Source organism: Megalops cyprinoides, chromosome 11, assembly GCF_013368585.1.
Source record: "Megalops cyprinoides isolate fMegCyp1 chromosome 11, fMegCyp1.pri, whole genome shotgun sequence".
Classification (NCBI taxonomy): Eukaryota; Metazoa; Chordata; class Actinopteri; order Elopiformes; family Megalopidae; genus Megalops; species Megalops cyprinoides.
In genome coordinates this window covers 23,948,718-23,974,741 of record NC_050593.1, presented here as the reverse complement: position 1 = coordinate 23,974,741, position 26,024 = coordinate 23,948,718, and the positions used below count along the sequence as shown (strand labels likewise).

The window sequence follows — 26,024 nt, the reverse complement described above, 5'->3', positions numbered from 1 at the left end:
CACTGTTGCCACACTGTGCTACTTCTATTGTGTCTGTCTGTGCCAGTCACTTCTGAAATTGTTTGCTGTGTGTCAGGTGTGTGACTGCTGTGTGTCAGGTGTCAGTTGTTTTTATTATGGTACAAATGGGCACATCCCCAAGAAGTATGTCTTGGTATAGATTTCACATGACATCCTGCCTGCCTTGCAACAGATTGATATAAGCCTGCATGAAAAGCAATTTTATCTCCAGCCTGCATTATTTTGTGATTTATGGTCTAGATATGTTATATATGTTTTTGAAAATATGTATACAAGGCAAAAGGATGAATATTACATGTTCACTATACCATTACATTACATTATTGGCATTTAGCTGATGCTCTTATTCAGAGTGACAGGTTACAATTTTTACATGCTATCCATTTATACAGCTGGATGTTTAGTGAGGCAATTCTGGGTTAAGTACCTGGCTCAAGGGTACAGCAGCAGTGTCCCAATGGGGACTCGAACCAGAAACCTTTCAGTTATGAGCCCTGCTCCTTACCATTATGCTACACTGCTGCCCTAACACCAAACATTGGCATAATATATGCTGGAAGACAAAAGTTGTCTGGAGAGCATCAAGCAGTAAAGGCTGGAGAGGGTTCAAATGCTTCAGGTTTTGGATCGACATGTGGAGAGCCATTGTCACTTACAGTGTGTGACAAACCCCAGTGAGTAAAAAAGTAGGGAGACATAGCTTGACTGCACTGTTCTTGTCAGAAGGTTGGCTGTGCTGCTCAGGGACTCCATAAGGCTGCTCTTGCCAGCACATAAACTTCCTCCAAGGTCTGTGTGGAGACTTTAAAGTGGAAGATTTAATGTGGCTCTCATCAAAGCCTTGTCTCAAACTAGCATTATATCATGTCTTTTTAGTTTTTTTTTTTCTTTTCTGCTAGGCATTTACCCTTAGGAGATGAATGTGAAAATTGAAAGTTGCAAAGACAATGTCATACTGGGCTCAGTCTGGCATTAATGCAAAATCAAAAGTATGTCATCTGTTGACTGTATTGCATAGTAGTAAATCTCACTTTTTCCCTTAGTTTCTCCTACTGCCGGTACTGTTTGTGAAATTAAATCCGGATGAACTTAGCGTTTGTTTAATTCCACTGTGTTTAAATAGAAAGTATTACATAACCGCTGTCTAAGCACATGTTGTTACTCATAAGTATATTGTGTAATTACATGTGTAACACACCAGGATTAAGGTTAGGTTCAGAACAAGAACATCAACAACACAAAGCAGTTCTCAGAATGGGACTTATATTGTAAAAATTACTAGAGTGTTATTCAAGTGCTAATTACTAGGGCTGTCAACCAATCCAAAAAAGATGACATTTTTCCATTGGCTAACTAATTTTAGATGATTAATCCAGGATTTCAAAAATGCAATTGTTGTGCTAGCATGTATTCATAGTTATACAGTTCATCATTCTATATTCAGAAATCTAAACTGCCAGATAAATAAAACAGTAGTAAGCAGGAAAATTTGATTTGATCAAGGGACATTTAAACATAGCACACTCTGAACAAACCTGAATTACTCTGCCTGAAACAGTGACACTTATTTCTTGCCATTTATTGTATTTCTTGCCATTTCATCCCACATATGAAAATGCCCCAAAACAGATGTATGTAATTTACTACATATATATTTGCTGCAAAACTAAAATGGAACAAAGAGAAATTATTTCTCCCATTTTGTGTCATTATTTGCTGTTCACTAAAATGAGCATGGGTGCATGGGTGGGTTCTTAGAGGTGGCACCAGCACTGAAGCTGCTACAGTGCCACTGCTATAGCTAGCAGGATGCCGGAAGACTACAACAGACTCATGTTATGAACAGTGCCATGAGTAAATATCATGAATTAAAAGAAAAAAAATCACATAATTACATTCAGAATTACAAATGCTTTATGGACAATTTGTTGTAAGATGGTGTACTATTATCCTACGAAAATGAAATCTTTTAGCGGATGCTGCTGGTCAAAAAAAATTCAATGGGGAAACATTCAATTGGAGAACAATAATTTCCGTTAAAATGCATCACAAAGCTGTATTGTGGCACTTGCTCATTTGAGCTTTGTCAATTTTTGAAAATGCATTTTTTGTGTGACTGTGAATTGAATCAATGTTCAATAGATTGGTCTTACAAAAACAGGATGGTTACATCAACTATTCACTTTATGTGAGTTCCTTTGTTGTCATACAGAATGGGATGGAATTGGAATAGACATGTAATTGTTTCTGTTGCAGAAAAACATCTTCCAGAGGCTGGTTTGTACTTAGTTTATTGTGCTTTGAAACTATGGTAGAAGAAGAATTGCCTCCCTACACAAAGGAAATAGATGTGCATTGTCAGATGGAGTTAAAGGAAACAAATATGGCACATGAGTGCACACACAGACTCAATGTGTTATGGTCATCCAGATTTGTTTCCTGTCCTTGTGGGGTTGTGGCCCCTAAACACATTAAGGCCAGGGACTGCTGCCTGTAAATGAACTCAGAGCCATAGACGGACGGACACACACACACACACACACACACACACACACACACACACACACACACACACACACACACGCACACTGTTGAAAGGAACCGCACACAAACCCTGAACGCAGCTGTGTTTGATGTTTGATTAAACACTGATTGCAGGGAGGCTGGCACTTCAGACGCTCACTGAATCACCACATCTGTTTCTCCGTCCTCTCAAAAAGCCAGTGCAACCAGTAGAGCTGAAATTGACACTAAATCAAATGGAACAGGCCCAGACACAGCTTTATGTATGGATTACCCCCGTCTCATCTGTGCGTATCCGTCTGCTTTGAAAGGATATTAGGTAGACACAGTAGTACCTGATAAAAAATGGGCTGTGCTTCCATGCCCTTATCTATCAGACCCTGTTCCCTTGCTCAGTTGTTCTTTGAAGTCTGAATATGGGACGTCAGGACAGGAAATGAAGGGAAAGATGGCTGTTGCTGCTGGTCAGCGAAGGCTGGAAAAAAAAGATTGCATCCAGTACGTGCTTAGGCGTGTCTTCAGTTTATTGGGCAATGGAGTGGGAGCGGCTCAAGACATGAACATGCTCAAAATGCTGTGGCAATATTCAAGTTTTTGAAATAGACGTCACTTTTAAGTATATCCTTGGGAATGTCGTTTTTGCTGTCCCCCAGCACATTTGCATCTGCCATTTGCCTTTGTGCTCGTTCTAAAGCAAGCCGATCATTCATTTGGCATGAGATGATAATTTATCCTCACAGAGAACAGAGACAGGAAGAGTGGAACGGGCACCGAGCCCAGGGAAGGAATCCTCCCAGGGGACCCAAACGTGTGAGGAAGGTGCGCAATGGGGATGTCTCATTTCTGCTTCTCGTATTCTTATTCTGTCGTTCGGCTGAGACGCAGGTGCTGGTTAAGCAGGATATCACCAACCCAATGGGGGGGACAGATACACTACACATTCCAGAGGCCAGCAGTCAGCTGGCCTTTGCCATCAGACCAGCTGGCGGGGAAATAAATAGAGGAAAGGCTATTGAGAGCGGTAAAGAATAGAAAGTCTGTCTGGGGGGAGGGCTCATCCTAACTACATTCCACACAAGGTCTATTCAGGTGAAATGGATGTGGCTTGATGCTTTGTCATTTGTCATGTGGTGTGCATTGGTCGCCCAAAGCGTCAGGAGGAGTGGACAGGGATCAGGGCCTCTGGTTCCAGACCGTAGGCTGTGATTCCGAAATCGCGCTCACTCACTCCTCTCTGTCACAGTCACCGTTCCCCTCTTTGCTGCAATATGAGGAGGCCTGGCATTTGGTGGAGTCAGGCTGCCAGGACCACAGGGTCCCCATAACAGCAGGGAGGCACTGGAGCCTGTGGCTGAGAGGGGAGGCGAACCCACAGAGGACACCTGCCAAAAACTGCATGTGCCTCTCATACCCCCCCACCCTCCCCCCCAGCGCCAAAACTGGGTCAACAAAAAGTAAAACATAGTAACAGTTTTGATACTAGTGAGCTGCACACTCATTTGTCTCTGGTGAGGTGTTGGTCGTTCATGAATCTCTGATCTGGAGCGATGGTGAGGTGAACAGAAGATCCCTATTACCAGTTCAAACGCCTTCCTTGCCTTTTTTGGCTGTGCATTAAAAATTTAATGAGCAGTTTTGCTGAACGCCTGGGAGATTCTCTCCAGGTCCGCTTTTTTTTGGAGGCTGGCGAATGTAGCCGTGCCAGAAAGAGGGCCTCTGACCGCGCCTGGCCCTTTTACTGCAGTCGTCCTGGTGAGTGTCCGGAGATGAAAAGGCTGAGCTGGAGAGAGAAAAAAATGGCACCTAGCAGGAAAGTGGGCTTGTTTCTCGGCCGTTGTGCAAGAGTCCCTCTGTGTCTTTTTTGCCTTCCTCACATGAAATGACACTTTATTTTATCAAGCTCTGTGCTTGTTGTACTAAAAAATCAATACAAAAGCTCTTACAGAAAGGTTATGAATCATGAAAATTCATTCTCCAAAGCCTGTATTGTTTCACAAACCCCCATTACCAGAAGAGCTTTTGAGGAAATATTTGAAATGCAACATCGTTTATAGGTGACTACTTCTCATAATATCGATGAGCGCAACTAATGCTAGTTGCAATGTTGCAGATTGATGCACATTTATGTATGTATGTACGTAAGTATAATGTCGATACACACACACACGTACACACACGTGTGTACATATATGTGTGAATGTGCAGTGTGAGGTTTGCTATCCTTTTAAGAAGCTAGCAGGTCAGCTGCCTCCTGGCTCTGGGCAGGGACCACTGGGAATACGGGGCAGGGATACAACTCCCAGTTGCACTCTAGATGGCTGTGAAGGATGCACCTGCGGTCAGTTAAAAGGTTAATAGATGAAACACACACACATACACACACACACACACACACACACACACACACACACACACACACACACACACACACACACATACACAGAGTAAAACAAGAGCACTGTACCCTTTGATAGAATAAGCTGGCAGGGGTGTAAGATGCTGACTCAGAGGAGCAAGGTAACTGCTGTTTTAATGGTGTCATATAAAAGCACCGGACAGTTTAACCACCTAGCATTTACAATCAGGTGCCCATGCTCACCCCCAAATATAAAACACTCCTCTGTCAGAGTTTCTCAGACATTAGCATTGCACCGAAATGGCAACTTTTGCCTCATGTAGGTGGTACAGCATAGTTTACTTTTTAGGTTTATATTGCCTCTGTTGTACCTCTGTTTCTGTTTTTTTTTTTTGGGATTCTGCAGTTCATGCTGCCAGACAGCTTACCTTTTAGTTCAGAAGATGCTTTGGTGACCTCAATCACTTGGTAAATGCAAAAATTCTTCATAGATGTTGTGATATGAGTTTGCTGGGCACAATATAATGAGTAGCATATGTTATTGCATGCCGTACAAAGATGATTCAAATTGTGTATCAAAGACTCAATCAACTGGACAGATAAATAACCAGCTTCACACCTGAACACCTGATGTTATTCATGTCTTATTTCTTCATGTAACAGTATATAGGTGACTCATTTGCAACATTGTATAGACACAATCCTGCAACAATTCTTAAAGCCACCATCCAGGAAAAATTGAGATTTGGTATGATTTTATAAGCAGTGGAGTTTCCCAGAGCACCCAGAGATGAAAAGCAAGATATCCCGGGCTTCTTGGGCCATTTATACTAGGATTGGCAGTTGTATCTGTTGGCTTCATATCTCTGAGGCACAGAGGGCTATATCTTTAATGCGGTGCATCTAGGGGCTCTACCTTCTAGCTGTGTGTGTGTATGTGTGTGTGTGTCTGTGTGCGTGCGTGTGTGTTTGTTGGACATATTGTGTTCTGCTTGGCAGCAACAAAAAAGTTGGGATCTGCATGGCATTCCTCTGCAGTAATATCACACATTGAGCGAAAGGCTCTGGCAGCCTCTCCTTGGGGACAGAAGATGTTTATCCTGAGCCGCTGAGCGGGGGGAAACGTGCCCTGCCAGGGAGTCATGCTGAAAATCCACAGGAGTGGGGGGGGGCATGGCACCATGTCACTGCTCTACCTCGCCACCACACACTCCAGCTAACAGCATCCACCACACAGAGGAAAAATGATTGAAAAAGGACAGCAGGACATGTCAACATTTGCCATAGACTGCGTTTGAGTTGTCATGGGTGCAGTTATGTTTGTGTCAATATCTTCATTTTCTTCGCTCAGCCGCACAGGCAAATGGTGTGTGGCGACAAGGAAATAGTCCTGCCTCCATTCAATGACATTGCTCATTAGTGGAGAATGCTACTAGCTACAGTAATGAATAAAATCGCCGAACATCATATGGTGATTTTTCTTGTTTTCTTTCGTTTATTACAGAAATAGAGGCTGCGAGACAAGCATTTAGACCACAGGCATCTCTGATTTCCAGACCATTTGTTTAATCAGGAGAATCATTAATCTGAGAACCTGAAACAGCTGTGGCTTTGAGATGGAGTGGGCAGGCCATCTGACCCATGGCAAACCGCAGGTGCCATTTCCAGCAGCCTCTCAACTGGGACAACATCTGGGCAAGGGCTTGAGGACTGGACTCCCAGCCAGACAGCTGTGCTTCCTCTGCGCACAATTTATGAGTATATTGAGGGAGACATGATGTAACAACAGCACAGCTGTGACATAATTGATCAACGACTTGAACCAAACAGTTAATCTTTATTATATTACTATAGTAGTTGTTTGGTTTAAAATGGAACTGAGGCAAGACTCAGTTCCTGACCCCTTTGACATATTCACCAGTACATTATGCCTGATTACTAACTTGTTTACACTGTAGATAATTAAATTTATGTGCACCCACATGCAATTCGGTGCATCTAAGTACTAATCATATGGATGATTATGAATTAACTGTGAATTAAACTCATAGTTCTGGTGAATCATTTTGATTCATTAGATTCATCTGCAAAATTAATTGTTTCACAACTTGGGACATGAGGTACTAAATGCACAGATACCTACATCAAGGGTATTAGTTGGAGGCTGTGTCAAACCCAAACAGCGTGAAGTCAGATTGTAAGCAAAAGCCCATTGATTTGTACAAAGAAAATGGAGAAGAAAAACCTTTTGCCTTCACAGACTTTTGTGCTGTCTTTCCACAAAAGAACATCTTTCTTTCACCAGAGTGGTGCGGAGATAAAAGTCAGTATCACAGCAAGAGCATTAGGCTCCTCTCACAGCATACCGCAGCTCTGAGGACTTTCTGTGGCTGTTGAGATGTCACACTGACTGAAAACCCTAATTGCAAATGCTGATACAGCAGGCCAGGCACAGGCCAGGGGTAGCATTCAAAGTCGGTAAAAAGCAGGTTGCCATTGTAGCTGGATGGCTGGAATTTCCCTGGGCACTTCCTCATCCTTCCTCCACTGATATTTGACAGCTGATTTTGAATACCTAATTTGCACAATAACACCACTGCATCCCCCAGGATAAAATAAGGGAAGCACTGTGAGCAACAATAAAAAGTGGGCCCATCTACAGAGTGTTGTAAGTTTTGCCAGCTCTTCTGCCCTGTAATGTTATCAGAATACACATCTATAAAGGCAACCTTTGTTTGTATGCATATGGAATTGTTTTCAGTTTTTCCTGCGTAATTGGGATTTAATATGGTAGTACTTTAGTGCAGAGAGCCAGCATTCATGACACATCAGTGTACCAAAATGGCAGCCCCAGGCTGACTGCGTGATTATCACTAAATACCATATTATATTGGTATTCAGTATTCATAATCGTATACACTTGCATGCATGATGCATGCAGTATGATTTAGTTCACTCTCTGTTATTAGTAGTATTGTCTCAAGTAATCATGTATTCCCCCTTAGAAAACAGTTATCACAAGAGTAGGAAGATAGTGAGACTCACTGCATCACTGTAGATGATAACACTTCAGTTCAAAACACTGATCTTCTGTCTTTATTGCAGTTCAGTTTGAAAATAAATGAATGAAAGCATAGTGGTCAGTGGGGTCGGACTTAATGGAGGGTGTGGTATTCCTGTATGCAGGTGTTTATGAGGCATCATTGTTGAGACTCAAGAGGCTGAACAGCACAACTGCAAAAGAATATTGCAGGTCCAAGAATTTCTTCTAGCTCATTTTTAGTTGTCACCACTGTGGATGCAGAGCACATGAATTCACTGAATGTACAGGGCAGCCAATATAAAGCTATGGCTTCTGTTTATTCAGATGCAAACCATAAATCTCCAGGACAGTCTGAGCAACCTTGCCACTGATCCATTGCCCCAGCACCAAGCTAAGTCCACCACATTCTGTAGTGCCAGTTATTTGGAAGAGAGACATTTTATGCGGCCACGCAGCTCTGAAGAAGATGAAAACCTTGAGTCGAGCGGCGCGTGTGGCCATATGGCTCCGTGGGTGCAGGAGGTACGAGGCAGCGAGGGAACAGGAGTGTCACAGTGGCTCAGCGCCGATGCACAGGCCACGACCGGTGTGAGCGCAGATGAGGCTGACTCACGCAAAACACCTCACCATGCAGGAATCCCATGTCAAGGGAAGCCCTGTCACACCAGGTGATGCTCCGCAATCCACCTGCTCCCGCGCTGTCACCAGACCATGAATTATTCAGCCAGGGCAAGAGTGTGCCAAGACTGGGGTGGCATTAAAGGGCACTGCGCTCTGTTTTCCTATTTCCTCTGCTTGCCGAGCAGTTGTTATTTAAACTGTACATCTATACCGACACTGAAATCAGTGATGCATTTTATGGGAAAAAACTAAAAGTGACCCTTGAGGAAATGTATAGCTGGTACCACTTACATGCTTATCTGTGGGGCTTTTTAGTCTTTTAAGTCTTTTTTTTGGCTCAGACCAGGACTAAGGGATGAGCCTTATCTTTTACCTCCTTTCTGAAATGTGATATAGTGCGTGCCTTTTCCCAGGGCCAAGATAGCACTATCTCGGTTAAAGGTTAGCTTTGACTTGTTGCAGCTAACCTCAGAAATCACTCAACGCATGGTGCCAAGATTGCAAGTGTGAAGCAGAGGAAATCTGGGCCACAGTCAAAGCATTAGGGCAGTATGAAGAGCTGCTATGAATCACAGTTGGCCTATCATGTAACAGCATGCGGACCACCTCAGTCAAAATCATTAGCTTGCATGTGCTTTGATGCAATGTATCAGCTTATTCTTTATTCTGTGTATTTATATGCATGACCATGCGCTTTATGAAGGTTTGTGCAATCAGTTATGAACTCCAGAGAACTTAAGCACATGCCTTGAACTCAGAACATCCTCAAATTGATGGTGATGTCAACTCTTCGTCTGTCACCTTTTCACTCTATATCCATGTTGTCATTCCTTGGTTCTTTAATGAAAAAACATTAAGGAAAGAATGTCATTGCAAAAACACTTATATCCATGTGCGCCATAAATAGCAAACAACAACCTCATATAAGTGTATGTTAGGAGTTGATCTAATCTGGGTTTCAATCATTAGGTGAGTGAACAACAGTGTGGCCTAGGGATAAGAAAGTAGACATGAAACATGAGCTAAGCTGGCCCTGGTGAAGATAACCAGATGTGAAATCCCTTACATTTTTTAAAAACATAAACATGAGTAAAAAAAGGTATGTAATGTGCTGCATCCAGAAGGAAGAATATTTACCTTGGGGGATGCTAAAAATTAAGATAAGAAATCGGTTCAGTAACATCACAACAAGGGTAGCGGATATGGTAAAATATGGGTGGAATTAAATTGTCACTGTAAGCCTGCACATATTTCTGAATTAAATGTAAGCCAATGCAGCCAGCTTGCACCTATAGTGTGCAAACACATCTTCTACAATCAGGTTTTCCCATTAAAATTAAGCTGGTTCAATTTGAATTTTTCAAATGAACGTCTTGCAAATATCGTCAAGGCGGGTCATGAGGATCACTCCAATAAATAAATCGCATCCTACATCCCATTTAACTGCCCAGAAATTGGAATCCGATACATAAAAAAAAAAGAAAAACATCTCTGCACCTCGGAAACAGACAAGCTCTGATGCTTGGTGTATGTGCGATTCCTGTGGCCCGGAGCCCTATTTGAGAAGAGTTTGTCAGCTTGTTAAGAAGACCCGGGGGCTTCTTGCAGATTAGAATTGACTGCTGTATCGCGCGGAGGCAGCGCCTTTAAACACCAATCTGGCCTCAATTTAGAGATCAACATAACTGTGGCGGCCAGTGCGGATGGGCAGGGTGCCTCGGCGTTTGGGAGCAGAATAAACGGCTTCGGCACGGAAAACCTCAGTCCAAATCCGGAGCCCGGCCTGCGGGGGTGGGGGGAGGAGTGAGGGTTGCTTGCCATTTGACCCCTTTGTTCTTGTAACTGGCAGTGTTCTGCAAGCCTCTGCCAAGAGCTCTGGGCTCAGTGTCCCTCTCTCTTTTCCAACTCGCCCCTCCACCACATGATTTATTAAGCAGCTACTCTAACAGACAGGCCAAAGAGACACACACACATTTTATACACATAAGATTCATTGTGGATGGGCCTTTTCTACACTGTCAGAAGGCTACAGCTCTACCTGTCATGCGGCTGGCAGAGTAGCCTGGAATTAAACCTCAGCTCTATCGATTCTGTGGTTTTCCTTGTCTTTTCTTTCCTTGTCTTGTCTTTTTTTTGGCTGTGTTAGTGTTTTAAATCCTAAGATTTTTAATACTGAAATGTTTTATGGTGTCTGTGTCTAAAACATGAAATCTCATCCTGATGTGTGGTGGGGATGAAATCAGTATGGTAAGCTGTCACAAGAGATGTGTGCTTTCAAAAGAGCAGGGAGTGATTTCAGTGATTCGGGCAGTTTTATTTGCTGTAGGGTTACTAATTGAATGTGGAGCAAAGCTCTCTGGAGAGGAAGGAATTGAAAGTAGGGAATAAGGATAATCAACATGGGCAATTGACAAAAGACCCAATTTCAGACCCATCTCATATCAAGCACAACATGGACCTTCTTATGAGCTAGAACATTTGACCTCTTTTATTTGGCCTGGGTTTCACATTCACCAGTCATAAAATAGACTCGCCACAGCACCAGAAATCCCATTCTCTTGTGTAACCTTCAGAATCTCCAATGACAAAATCATTTCCGCTCAAATTACATTTTTTGAAAGAAAACTAAAGTGGGTATATTGCCTTGACTGATCAAAAAAATTGGGTTGGGGTTTGAGTTTTTCATCACAAATAACACCACCTCTGTGTGTCCCATTCTTGGGGAATTACAATTTTAGTAACAAGAAATTGCAGTCTGCCAAAATATAGATGCTCCACATCACGGAACATTATTCACCCTACATTCTAAGATGTTGCATAATGTGTCATTACACAAAACTACACATAACCAGCAATAAACCAGGAACCCATGCACCATCTATTTTGAGTCTTTCTGTCTGAAAGCAATGGGCTGCACACACAGACTGAGAAATGTGCAGTAATGAATGTACACTGGACTGTGCAGGTCATTAGTTATCTGTGCCACCTGAGCGCTGAGAAGACCAGGCGATTGCTCTGGTGCGTTTACCCCCTAATTGCTGTTTCAAGTAATCCTTAAAATGAGCGGATGTCCTTGGGTTCCCACAGCACAAGATCAGTGTGGGATTGTCAAACATGCAGGGTTAATTATTACTAGATCATTCAGGGAAAAAAAAATCAATCTTGAGTCATTTGTAAGTCTCCATTCTTGTCTGCACACACATTTGTGTGTATGTGCAGATCTATGTGTGTGTTTCATCTATTAACCTTTTAACTGACCGCAGGTGGGTGTTTATGTTTGTGTGTGCCTGTGTGCACATGTGTGTGCACGTGCTTGCATGTGTACATGTTTCTGTGTATGTGTAGGTGCTTATGTGAGTGTGTGCCAGTAGGTGTGTACCTGTGTGTGTGTGTGTGTGTATGTGTGTGTACGCTCCTGTCTATACGCTCCTGTGTGTGTGCATTTACATTTAGTCATTTAGCAGATTCTCTCATTCAGATTGACTGAAAGAGAAAGAGAACGAGAATGCTTCTGTGTGTGTGTGTATGTGTGTACATGAGTGTGTGTATATCAGAGGACGTAAGCCCATGTTCGCATGTGCCTCTGCACAAGTACAGTATGTATCTCTCTGTCTGAAAGTATTAAGTGGTGGGTGATTATCTGAGGGCTCACTAAGGCCAGGTCTCCCATCTTCATTTTCAAAACAACTTTCTAATTAAAAATGCAAAGTGCAAAGACGGTCTGTCTGCAGAAGATGTTCCATCGTAGTGTTGTTGTTCTGAGCAGCTGTTTTCCATCTGCTGCTATTCTTTTTATTTCCTTGGTTGTTTTTTGTTGTCTTTGTTTACTTTGCTTATTTGCAATGGAGTGTGGAAGAATATTTGATGCACCCAAGGTCTATGTCCTTTGTTGGAATGGTGGGAAGTCAATGTTTAGAAATATGTTATGCTTTGTACTGATAATAGAAATGTGTGCTGAGTTTGTAATGGGACAAATTACCCCAGTAATTGTTGCTATCTTTGTCCAGTGTCCTGTGATAGCAATTTTCTCAATATTATATTAATTCATCATCCAACCTACTGGTTGTCATAAAGTGTCCAGTTAGCTGTGTTATGTACAATTCTATGACCAAATAGAAATGCTTAATAAATAGATTTTTTACAACTAATTTAGACTATTTGCACAAAACATGTTCATGTGTTTTTCTCTAAAATAAATGTTTGTTATTACATTCATAGGGGACATGGCCTTAAAGAACACAGACACTTTGGAAGAGGTGACACATCAGGGGTTTGCCTTTAAAAGGGAAGGTGTTAAAAAGATCCAATCATAACTGAAAGGTCACACTCCTTAGGGAAGCGTTATTGAGTGCATTCAGAGCTTAAGTGCTTTTTGGTAAAGTCTGTCTCTTAAAAATGCCTCTCCAAAGGTGAACTCAGAGATGTGGGAGGTTGCTAGAGAATCGAAAAAAATGATAAACAAACTTTTACATCCAGAAATTGAAAGTTGTTAAATCATTTGTAATATCATGCCATGTCACTTCCAAAAGGTAACAGGCTTGACCCCATCTAAGGGGAAGCAAGAGGGACAGTAAGTACAAAAGAGGCAGCACTATTCTCTCCTCTTTTTCTGGATGGTACTCTCCACAAATAAGATGAAAAATTATTTTAAAAAAATGCCACTCACTTAAATTTGAAAGTTTCAAAAGAGAACCAAAATGCGAGTTGAATTCCAATTATTCTCTTTCTGTTCTTAGGCTTTCATATTTGTACAAATGGGGAGAGCACCAAAATGAACTCTTGGATGGAGACAAATTGTATTCCTCAATGAATAGAAATGACACAAGGACAGAGTAGCAGGAGATAAAGGCAGACTTTAACTCTAAGCACCCCCCCCCCACACACACACACCAAAAAAGAAAGAAAAAAACGGAAAAAAAGGAAACAGACTTACGACAAGAATTATTCAAACGTCAAAAAGGAGTCTCTGCAAGAACATGTTCTAGCAGTCACTGAAAACAAGGAAAGTGGGAATTACAGTGGGGCTGGCACAGGAGCATTAAATAACTTTAATCCTGGTGACGAGCAGATTTATAATGTACCATACAAGGATGTCTGTGCTATAGCAACACCTTTTATTTTCATTGTTGTTTGTTTTTAATGTGTAGAGGGATTGCATCTCTTGAATAGGATTTCTGTGCAGTTTTATTGATGGAAAACGCTGTAAATAATGCCACATGGCATTAATTTTGTTTATTAAAGACAATTATCTGTGGACTGCCTAGACTGGTGTAAATAATGATGCATCTGAAACTTTAGACTGATCTGTTCATTTGATTTCCGGAGTCTTAATACACAGCATTACATAAATCCACCAACTCGGATGCATTTGGAATTACATAATGTCTGGCTGCTTAAACTTCAGACAATCCACAGTTCTCAGTAAAAAAGCTTTTACAGCAGTCCTAATCAGTGTCAGTATTAAATGTATATATGTATATATATATATGAAAACATTTTTGATGCTATTGTTGGATGATGTCAAAATACTACAATTAAATCAGGCTTTAGACCCACATCCTAATCTCGAGTACAGTTGAAAATCTGTGCACAAGTGATTATTCTTCATTTTAGAGAGAAAGCACAAGAATAAAATCCACACAAACTCAGTGTAAATCGATTCACTACATTTTGATAAGGAGGTATTGAATCAGTTTTGCTTGTCAGTCTTCCCTATTTTGTACAAACAGATCAATGATTTGCTACACACATACATATACATGTAGTGCTTATCAAAAGACCACATTTACATACTAGCTATGCATATTTCTCCTTTGAACTGATATCCCTGATTAGTTTTTCTTTCTGCCTGCAATCACCAACACAGATTAAAGTGTGTATGGTCCACACTTTTATGTGGTTCTTATTCAAGTGAGTGGAAGCCATTTAGGATTCTGCTCAACTTCTGTGAGGTTGACCTTTTTCCATGGATTAATAGGCTTTATGCAGACAGCATGAATAAACATTTTCTTAGGCTCCTTCCTGGTTGTGACGGATTGTTCTGCATTTCAATTTGCACCTCGTCCGTGTCTCTCTCACTGTTCTCACCTATGTAGAGGCAGCATTTGCAAAAGAAAGGCATGTTTTCCTGGAGTATGTTTTGCTATGCTAATGTTTTGGTGGGTGCACTCCCCCCCCCTGCTCTCTGCTCTTACTTTCCATTGCTCTGCCTTACTTACCGCTTTTTTTGCTTTCCATTTTTTCTCTCCCTTTATCCCACCCCTGCTGTCTCTGTTGGTATCTTGCATTCTGCCATTCATTCTTCTTTCTCTCCATTTGTCTCTCTGTCTTCATCCCCTACTTGGTTCCCTCCCTTCCTCTTGCTCCCCCTCCCTATCGCTTTCTCTCTCTCCCTCTCTTCTCTCTTGCCCTCTCCCTCCTTCCCTCATCCCTCATTTCTTGCCACCCTCTCCCTCTCCCTCTCCCCCTGCTCCACCCATTGGAGGAGGAGGGCAGGCTCATTACCTCAGTCTGAGACATGGCTGCACCTCTCAGCAGCCAAGGTCAATTATGGCCACACGTTCATAGCAGCGCCAAACTCCAGGGAGAGAAGAAAAACAGGGAGTGTGTGACTCTATTTTAAATGACTTGACTTACTGTCTAATGAAAGGTGTGTCCTCCCCCCCCCCCTCTCCATCTGTCTCTTCTCATCTCAGATGAATACGAATGATTGAGGTAAATAGGTATCATCCATTTACATGCTCAGCCAGAATATCCAATAGATTAGGTAATTTATACACCTACTCAGGTTTAGCTCTAACATGTTTACCAATTGAATTAAAGAAAACAATCTTTATGATTATGAGAATAAGAAATACAACCTCATATATGGCATATAAACCATGTGTATAGTGATCTGGCATTGATACTGTAATGCAGATACAGGTAACATGTCATGACTCTGATCATTTTCAATACCAATACCACTTATAGAAACAGTGACACAATAGATTGATCTGTGCTGCACACATAAGTCAACACTTTGTCATGTAAATAACAAGGTCAATTATTGCACCCTCTTGTCTGTGGCAATATATCATTTAATTTTAAACAAAGAGTTGAATTTATATATGGGGTCTGTGAAGTGTTTGTCAGTGTTCAAAGAGGTTCATTGTTAACGGGCAGAAAACAACATGTCCTTATGCTGCTCACAAAATAGTTCATTGCCATCCCGGAGCCCTCTCGTGTTTCTATGGCAACCCAGTGCAAACGTGCATAGGTGTATATTTTTTTATGTGTTCATAGAAGGGAGGGAGACTAGTTGAAGAAAGAAGGTTAGCTGTTGGCTGGTAGGAGTGACAGGAGAGCTTGCTTCCACCAAATGAAGTTTGCAAGCTGTAGTCAGAGGGAAAACCAGCTGTGGTTCATCACTTAACATCATTTATCTAATGTACTGGATAGGAGACAGATTTAAGGAAATAATAGTGCTTTGCTTTCAGATTTTCTTATAAACCGCCCATCCCCCGTGATGCAGTCTGTGTCGGGCTCTCACGCCATTCAGTGCACTGATACATGAGCTACATGTGTGATGCATCTTACAGAAGTGACAACATGTCCCAGTCAGTCATTTTGTGGCTCCTCCATCTCTGCATCACTGTGTGTTCAACAGCTCTTTCATTGGGTTCAACAGCTCTTTCATCACTGCATTGTCAGGCCACTTTATCCAGTCCAAGTGGAAACTGCCAATATACCTAAACCTTCAGGACCTAATTGTATGACAGGTGTGCATTATTTACGGTTTAGCAGAGTGACTAAGAACACCTTTATCCAATTAAAGTGTGAATTGGCAATGTATTGAAAGCTTTAGCGCCTAATTACACTACTGTTGCATTCAGGACAGCAAGATATTATTTATGTTTTGGTTGAGTCACTAAGCAGTTCCCATTTGAGACTTATATACCTGACTATGATCAAAGAGAAAATGTGTCTGTACAGATAACTAAGTGTGCTTTAAGTCTGGAAATGTATTTTTTCCCCACTGACATCAAATGAACCATAAGAAAACAACGCCAGCCTCTGTGAATGTAAAGCCAACATTAGAACACATTTAAATCATCAATATCAATGTACTGTATTTATGAACAATCAGGATGTTTACCAAGAAAAATCAAATATTACTTCATGCCTCAAATAAAGCCAGTGTTTTAGGCCGTCACTTTTTTTACTGGTCGCTCTGAAAATGAGGATTCAGTTTGTCAAACAGTGGTTCCGGTCATGTGTAGTATTTTTGTGAAGGATTTCAGTGTGAACGCTGGCCAGTGTCAACACTGCGTCTCTGAAATGATCGAGGGCCATTGGACGGTGTAAGCAGTCAGAGCTTTGCTTAGTCTGGCCCGCACAAAAATCATCCCGCTAATTACTGGAGCCAGCCAACCAGCAATATGCCTCACCTGACGATGTCGGTCTGTAATTAATTACCTAATTTGAAGTGACTTAGGCAACCATGAAGGTAAAACAGTTTGCTTTAATCAGCCTGGAACAGAGTTTGGCTCCATTTGGAGAACTGGCTCTGGTTTGTATTAGCAACATACAGTATATTGGGGGGAAAAGGGGGCTGCTGCAAATGGTAGTGTGTTCTACTGACATCACAAGCAATAATGATTTTACTGCTGTAATGGTTTTACTGTGAAAGAACACACGAGGACTAAAAAATGCTGCATCAAACTGTGCAATGCTTCATTCATGCTGTATGTGGTGTGGTAGTCACATACATCATTAATATTCCTCGTCTATACTTCATATGGCAATCTCATTTCCTTCTAAGGATCTCAGCTGTTGTTATTATGAGCTCTCTCTGGATTTAACAGTAATCTTTTATTTATTTTAATATTTGTATTTCTTTTTTCCGGCGGGGGAGAAATTCTGAAATTTCTAATGGCTGAGAAACAAAAGAGATTTCAAATTGTAAAACCCCAGGGCACTATACTCATGCAGTGGTGCTGTATCTTGTGAACTGTAGATAGATTCGGCCCCCTGAGCGCTGACTCTCGATCAGCTTTCAGCTTTTCCGCAGTATGGTTGGGGGTTAGGATTAGGGTTTGGGGAAGCTTATCCTGGATCAGTTTTGGGGGGACCAGAAAGTACCCAGGGCAAATCAGAGCTAGAGGCGCTGGGTTTGAACTTATGGGCCTGTAGTGGGAGCTCTACCCATGGTTATGGATTGTCAGGCTACCCTTTTACACTACCTACTATGTGCAATAAGATGGGCTAAGTTTATATTGCCTAGTAATTTAACCTGTTTGACATAGGCCCTCTCCAGCTGGTACATGATTTGTTAAATGCGGACTGCAGGCCAATGTACTCACACTCCTTCATTACTAGAATAAAAAACCTGAACTGGAGAAGCAGCTGTTCATTGTATGTGACACATAGGTACATCAAAAACTTTAAGAAGTACTACATATATGAATAATAATGCAATTCGGATTCATATGGTTGTGCGGAAATGTTTATGTAATAATAAATGAGCTTGAAAGCCTGGGGCTTAATCTTTTAAGTCTTCTTTATGGTTACAGCCCTTAACGTTTTACCAAACGCCCTTAAATTGTTCGGCACGTCCTGTATCCTCTGGTAAATTTCCAAGCTTAACAATGACCTTAATCCTCTATATCCAACTTGACATTAAGTTGAATCCTAAGTACATTTCTGAGTATAGTGTAATCAATGTACAATCCTAAGCTGTGTTTACAAAGGACTTGGTAATATTCTGGGCAGTACAATGTAGATTAAGCAGAGAAAATGCCCACTACAACCTTGCTTTGTAAGTGAAACGGCTTCTTTTTCTACCTGGAAAGCTGCTGGTCCTCTGAATATTGCTTCCGAGCCCCTTGTGAAGTAAGGGACTCATTGTTCAGTTTTTCAAAATGCCATTTGACTACATGTCTCCTATGTCTCCCACTTTAGTACATGTAAAATGTGCTGGAATGGTGTGTCTGCTTCTGGTGAGCATGCAGTCAGTGGTTCTGAGTGCTAAATCAAGAGAACTGGAGAGCTCTATAAAACAAACCCTTATTCATCCAACCCCTTACATAATGCAATTTCATCTGATTTATTTTGCCCTTATATTTCAGCCCGATCCGGACGGGTTGCATCCTGAGGCTCCAACCGGAGAGACTCAGCAAGGAGCGGTGTGCTGTAAAGCTAAACGTTGTGGTCCGTTCAGTAAATGATCCCTAGGGCAGAACGAAAGACTTATAAATAAACACTCCACTGGAGGGGCCACCTCATAGTCCCATTAGCCTCATAAAATGCAACTCATAAACTGTCTGCCAGGGGAGAAAATTAGGGGAGAATTACAGTTGTGTCACAGAAAACAGGAGCGCAGGGCTCCTTGTCCTTTGATTAACGGCACGTCAGTGCAATGATAAAGGGAAGTCGTTAAGTTTTTTTTTTTTTATTGTTTAAACAGGGCTCAATTACAAATTGCATTTGTCTCAGCCGCATTCACTTGCAGGCTCTGTTCTCTGTTGAGGTGAGTTGTTCATGACATTTATTTGTAAACTGAAAAAGATTATTAAGACACATCATTATATGCTACATGTGCATTTACAGATATCATGAATCCTGATTGATGATCCTTTTTGTGAGATTTTAAAATTGTAAAAGGAGGGACAAACATGCTGAAAATATGGTACTTGCCAAACACGATATGGCCACTAAAATGTGATAAACCAATTGTAAATCACATACTCAAGGGGAATCACATGACATATATGCTAAATATCAGAGATTTGCAATTAATTCTTAAGTAGAAAAGCCTTAATGTGAAATGATAATATTTTGGCACCCTGTCACTGTAAGGTCTGTGGTGGTCAGGCCTACATGAGTGGGATAATTTAATTGTATCTTTACCTGCAAAAATGCTTTGTGTCTGATGGTCCTATTCTTTGTGCTATTGGAGGCTTATGGGTTTTAGTGAAATGTATGACTAATGTGGTTTTGTCGACATATTAAAAGGCATGGCAGCCCAGTATAATGACAGAAACTTCCTTTGCAATTCTTTTCTGGAATCTGGAAATTATAGCAGTTAAGTATGAATATCTGTACCTTTTCCTCCAGGAATGTAACAAATTCTATCAGAACACTGAAAAATGCCATTTTGGCCATATTTGGTTTTCCTCAAATGTACCAAATCTGATAGATGTGATGGAAATCTTTGTATGGACAGAGGAAGGAAGGAAAGCAAGGAATAAAAATGTCAAGGAAAACGGTGCAAGGACAACAGCGCTCCTAATTATTGTGTGCTTGGAAGCCTAAAAAAACAGGGTGTGCTTGGTGTTACTACAGTACATATTGCCTGTCTTGATATAAAGACTATAGTTGACTCCTCTTATCTGCATATGCTCAGGGCTCTTGTGAGATTATACACTTAACTGGAATGTGCACATAACAGGTGCATGTGAATTCAGTGGGATTAAAATAGGACCAGCTGCACTGCATGAAATAAAACAGAACCATGCAATAATCCAACACCCAATAATAGAGAACTGTCATATAATCTTGTTTGCAAACAGAACCCTTCTTGAACATCCACGATTCAGTTCCAGTATTGAAACAGAATTCCATGTCTTTTCAATCTGTGCTCTTTATAAACAGATATTAAACAAAAATTCTTAGAATTTGATCTCTCTCAAGACCTGAGCCCTGTATGTAACTCTGTCTTTTGTAAATGTCACTAAACCAGTGTGTGACCGCTGAAACCGGCCTCACACTCAGGAATTAACGATTTGTTCAGCTGGAGACCTCATCCCGTATCCTGGTCCCCTTCCCTCTGCTCCAACCCTGCCCCTAATGAACAAACACCTTTTCAGAACCCAATGTGAATTTGGGCTGCTCCTGGGCATACGTATTTGCATGTTTGTTTTGGATTTTGGGGGCTGGATCTTTCCAGAAAGTGGAGAGCAGACAGAGTAGGTACTGAAGCGAGGCTGATGAGATACAAGGGCTCTTCCTTTGAGGTGCCGGCTTTGATTAATACACACAAATGGGGGGGAAAAAACCTTTATTTTTAGCAGTAGAAGACAATGTGGGAACGATCATCAGTATGCCTTTGTTAAGTTTAAAGATGGCTTTGAGAAAAAGTTAAGGGTGGCGCAGAGGGTTTCTTTCTGTATTGGACTGGTGCCACTCTCTTTACAGGGAGTCAGCTTTGAAGGGTGTGGTGATCTGCTTTCTCAAGTTGCTGTCTTTCAGACAAGTTGACTTTCAGACAAGTTGTCTTTTACATCACTTAAAGCTTGGTATACATAAAAGGAGTTTTGAAAATCCAAAGTGAATATTTATTACTACATAAACAGCTAAATTAGGTGTAAAATCATAACATGTGTGAGGCATTTAGAATGGAAATTGTCTGTCTTTCCCTGTTTCCATGAGTTCCATGATATCTAAACTAATTTCCCCTAATTTAACGGTCATAGACGAGGCTATTAGGGTGACGGCAGGGATCAGGGTTTAGGCTGTGTGTGATTTTGCTTCAGGGCTCAACACATTTAGGAGAGTAAGGAATTTGGCTCTTGATAGTTCACTAGATCTGGCAGTTTCAGCACAGTCCATAACTACCACATTCAACAATGTAGAATGAAACAAAGGGAGCTTGGTTTTAGAAACCTACTCATTATGCTGTCAGTATCAGCTGGCTTGGACAATTACTTTTTTTCTGCATGCTGTACTCATTGTTTTCAGTGTGTTTGAGACTGTAGTGAGAATTGTATGTGCAAGGAAGCATGCCTTTGATGAGATAAAGCTGTTACCAGCTCAGAATATATGCAGCTCCATCTCCCAAGTTGAAAACTTGCCCTTACTTTTTGTCTTGCAGGAACTCTTTACGGCAGAATGCAAGTTCAAAGAGTCGGTGTTTGAAAACTACTATGTGATCTACTCGTCCATGTTGTACAGACAACAAGAGTCTGGTAGAGCTTGGTTCCTGGGCCTCAATAAAGAGGGCCAAGCCATGAAGGGGAATCGAGTAAAGAAGACAAAACCAGCTGCTCACTTCCTGCCCAAGCCATTAGAAGGTAATGCACTTCCTTTTGCATCTGAGTACAGTTCTTCACAAGGTATCCTGTGCGATCTGTCTTCCATATCACATTGGCTGATACTATATGATATGTACAGGAAGCTCTTTGTCAAGAAGGATGGAGGGACAACTACAGCTAAGTATATCAGATTTATCAGATGGGACAGTTAACAAGAATTTGATTGCTGTGTATCATTTTTTATAAATGACACATCCAGAAAATGAATGCATCCTGGATGCTGAAGCTTTTACTACTGCCCACATTAGTGCATCACACTACTTAATGTATTTTTTTTGTGGGGGTGCTAGGAGTTATCTGAATTGTTGATGACATTGATGGACCTACATATTTATGAAAAGTGATTGCTGCTGCTAACCTGTTTTTATGAGTACATGCAAAAGTGCACCATCAGAATAGACATTGATTAATGTATTATTGTGCTCAGTGGATCACTGAGAAACACTGGATGTTAATGGATTCCTATGTGTTGATACTGTAATCTGACAAGTTGAGGGATAGCCAGAGATTTGTCTTCAGACCAACAAAAATATTCATCTGTGTGCCATTACATATATGCGCAAAATCACACAGATACAGACATACACATACACATGCAATACCAGACCAAAACAGCTGTAAACACTGTAGTCCTGCCACTCAGGAATAGTCCCATACTGCAGTTGTGTGAAATACAGAAAGACACGAGTCTCCACATGCCTCCACTGAAGTCATGGGACATCCCTCCCCACAGCACTTATGGGACATGTGACTCATTGTGTTAGCCCAACATGTAACATCTACACGAGCATGGCCCAGTTACTTACAGTCATACCGCGAAATAGAGCCTGCTGTAATATGAATTACGGTTATCTTCCCTTGGACATGTAATTTGTAATGATCTGCAGTTCCATAATTTATAGCCACCATTGTAAAAAAAAAGAGATAAGACATCTGTGTCTGTGTGTGAAACATTTGTGCTTTATAGTGGGGCTCCAGACACTGGCATCCCCGGCCTCTCACTCCTGCTGATTTCTGCCTATTATTTAAACATGAAATCAACAGCAAACATATTGCAGAGCTGCCTCCAACCAGCAGAGTTGATGTAATGTATATTTGCCATTTTATTTCTGCTTGTCTGTAGGTAGGCTTTCAGTTATATAACATGCTGGACTTAATCTGCACAGAGGAGGGCTTTGTGCAGATGGCATCGGTCTCAGTCTCCTGCACAGACTTCCAAACTTTCACAGTTTTTTTTTCCTCTGCGTTTCATACTCAGAAGAACTTTTCCAAACAGAATTCTGCGTTTTACGTTTACCCCTTCACGCACCCCTCTTTTGGAAGTGCCAACTGGACACCGTCATCTCTAACTGCGATGACCACTGTGTTTATGTAGCACTGTGGGGTGTAGTGAATGCAATCCTCCAATACACTCGTGCAATAACACAACTGTTTTTCACACTACAAGTTTTGCTGCACACTACAGTGAGCTAAGTGCCGCTTGGAGGACTGGCACGGCTTCGCTGATGTTATCCAAGCAACATGCAGGCATAGGCGCAGGCTGATGAGACACAGAGTGCCTGAGATGAACAGGCCTTGCTAGCATTCCCACCCCCACCCCCACTGTTGCGGGCTCCTGGTCATCATTGGCTGATGATCAAACCTGACCCATATCAGGCATTTTGACCACTGAGAAATATGGGAGTCCCAGAATCTAAACCCTTTCAAATAATCTGTGCTTTCACCAGATGTTGCTATAAGTATCCAAAAGATGAAAATGACATTATAAATGCTTTCAGTGTCCTGGCAAGCAGGGTTCACAAAAACATAATGTTTACCCTCATCCCTACACTGAATATTCAAGTGGATAATGTAGGTGTACCACATTTTGATGAGTATCATTTTCATTTCATTGAGATATTGTAAGATTTACAACTGAGACAGTCTGTCACAGTCTGCCCAGACACCTAAAAAACAGGGTCCAGTTACCCAGCTTCTCAAGTACAGGTAACACTTATCACCAGCTAACTGGTGATGCTGCGGGTTAGTCAGGCACCAAGCTGTGAGTGGAATCACTGCAGTGAGATTCAGCCCATTTTGAACCAGTACCCCAGAAGCAACATTACAGTAGCCAATAGCACAACCCTAAGAGGTCTGGGAGGAGCCAGGGGGTGTGAGGGATCAAGTGGTATTGAGGCTAACCTCCTCTCCCTGTCTCCCACAGTTGCCATGTACAGAGAGCCATCGTTGCATGATGTCGGAGAAAATGTTCCAAAGGCCGGAGTACCTCCCAGTAAAAGCACAAGCGAGCCGGCGGTGATGAATGGCGGGAAACCAGTCAGCAAGACCACCAAGACCACATAGCCAGGCCTGCAGAGCCGCGCTGACACTGGAGACGCTTCTCTCGGCCCAGACTCAAACCCTCCCTCTCTCGTCTGTGGATCAGGTTTCAGGCAACTCTCTCTGTCTCCTACCCTGCCCCCCTCCCCAACTACCGCCTTTTTTTTTCTGTCAACCATGTCGTCGCGAGTGGATCAACCTGAAAGTGTGGCCCACCAAAACTACCACAAGGAAGAGATGACTGGACAGCCAGCTGGACTCTGACCATGGAATGCCCTATCAGATATGGAATGCCTTTTAAATATTTTCTGTAACTGAGACAATCCATGAGAATGATGTATTTCACAGCCACACGTGGTACCTTGCCTGCTGATGGTTACCCATAATTCTCTGTTTTGAGCCCTGTTGCAGCAGAGTCCATGTAATCCAGATCTATTTTCTATACCAACAGTACACCAGCTAAGTTCTGGGTTGATGCTGTACAGATATACTAAAGTGGACTGTCATCCTCTATTTTTTACGAGTATGTTCCCTTCCTCTTTCTCTTTCTATCTCTCTGCTCACTCTTTGTCAAATACTTAAGACATTTTTGCAGGGGCTGTTAGTGATTTTCTAATACAAATGCACACACACAAACACAGACACACACTGATACATTACTAGAAAATACCATGTTGCAGGGGGGCTTGGTTCCAGGGAAGTGTTCAGGAAGACTGGTGGGAGGGGGTCATACAGACAGAGCATGTCAGTGAAGGGAACTGAATTGCCGTCTTAGGCTGAGTGCGAGGTTTTTATTTCTTGATAAAAACACGCTGAAGGCTGGCAAACTGCTCCTGAGATTGGCGCTAACGACGCAATGATTATGCCCACAGCAATCAGCGCGAGGAAGCTCTTGATGAGAGCAAAGCTCTCTGCAAGGGCTGTATACATATCACAGTCTGATTTCATCGGCGGTGACGTTAGCTTCGCCCCGTAAATAGGAGCCTGAATTCTATTTTTCTTTATTCTTACTTTAGAGCGTGGGCTCTAGGAATATGTATAGGCCTTGTAGGCCTGCGGTCCAGGCCCAGCCCTCACACACTGACTCGTCTGAACAGCGGGCTACGCGTGCGGTGAGCGAGCACGTCGTCGCAGCCATTCTCAAAAACTTCTACTTTAGCCGGCGCGGAAAAAAAAAAAAAAACGGCTGAATGTAAGTAGATGCCATTACTGTTGGCTGCAGCCCCATTCTGTTCAGCAAAAGCATGGGCAAAGTTAGTGTTGTGTTCCTCTCTTGCAGCTGCAATGCAAGAGAAAACGCTTATATTATAATGTTTTCACTGTACAAAACAAAAAGAGAAACCTTTTTAAACGGCTAGACATTATGAGATATATTGAGAGGATTTTTTTTTTCCCTAGCTCAGCATGCAGAGTCCAGCTCATTTTGTCTTTATCTCGTGCCTGCGGAGACCTCTAACCCAGCGTGCAAAAACATGTACCCAGTCACTGCTGGGTTAAAGGTGCCTCATCATACGCTGCATCCAGTAGACATCTCATAGTACATTAATTTTGCAAAGATTACATTGCAATTTTCAGGCGGCTAACAGAAATTGATCCACAAATTTCCATTAAAACAATCATGTCAATGCTCAACTCCAACAAACATCAAAGATACCAATAGTAAAGTCAACGAAAGAGCAATTTCGCAAGAGAATATTAATAGTAATATGGTTTTGCAGTCTCACAAAAAAGAAAATCTAACATTTTCATTCATCACAGGATTCCTGTCAATGATAATTGGGTTTAGCTTGAGTAATGTTTAGGTGAACCCAGTAGATTTGCAGAAGTATTCACTTGCATGATTTTGCTTAAAGGATCAAAGTATAGCACAGTTAAAGGGGAATACCACTCTGTTTCTGTGGTTATGAGATGAAGACTCACTCTGAATCCATTTGGCATGTTATTGTATTGGGTTAACTCATACCCACTCAGACTAGTTAATCATCTCACTTTATGTTCTGAATCATCATCTGAACACACTTGTTCACAATGTTTTAAGGATGATCTCAATCAGTCAATAGCTAACATA

The 26,024-nt window shown here is 41.7% G+C and overlaps 1 protein-coding gene across 2 annotated transcripts in view; it reads left to right on the top strand.

The window, feature by feature from the left end:
• The window catches only part of fgf14 (fibroblast growth factor 14), a 140,067-nt gene extending 114,374 nt beyond the window's left edge, over positions 1-25,693 (top strand). For both annotated transcript variants that reach the window (XM_036541048.1, XM_036541049.1), the window contains exons 4-5: positions 21,418-21,616; positions 23,841-25,693. In XM_036541048.1, coding sequence (XP_036396941.1) covers positions 21,418-21,616; positions 23,841-23,980 — 339 coding nt within the window. In that variant the 3' untranslated portion in view covers positions 23,981-25,693. The remainder of the gene's footprint in view (positions 1-21,417; positions 21,617-23,840) is intronic.
• The last annotated feature ends 331 nt before the right edge of the window (positions 25,694-26,024 follow it).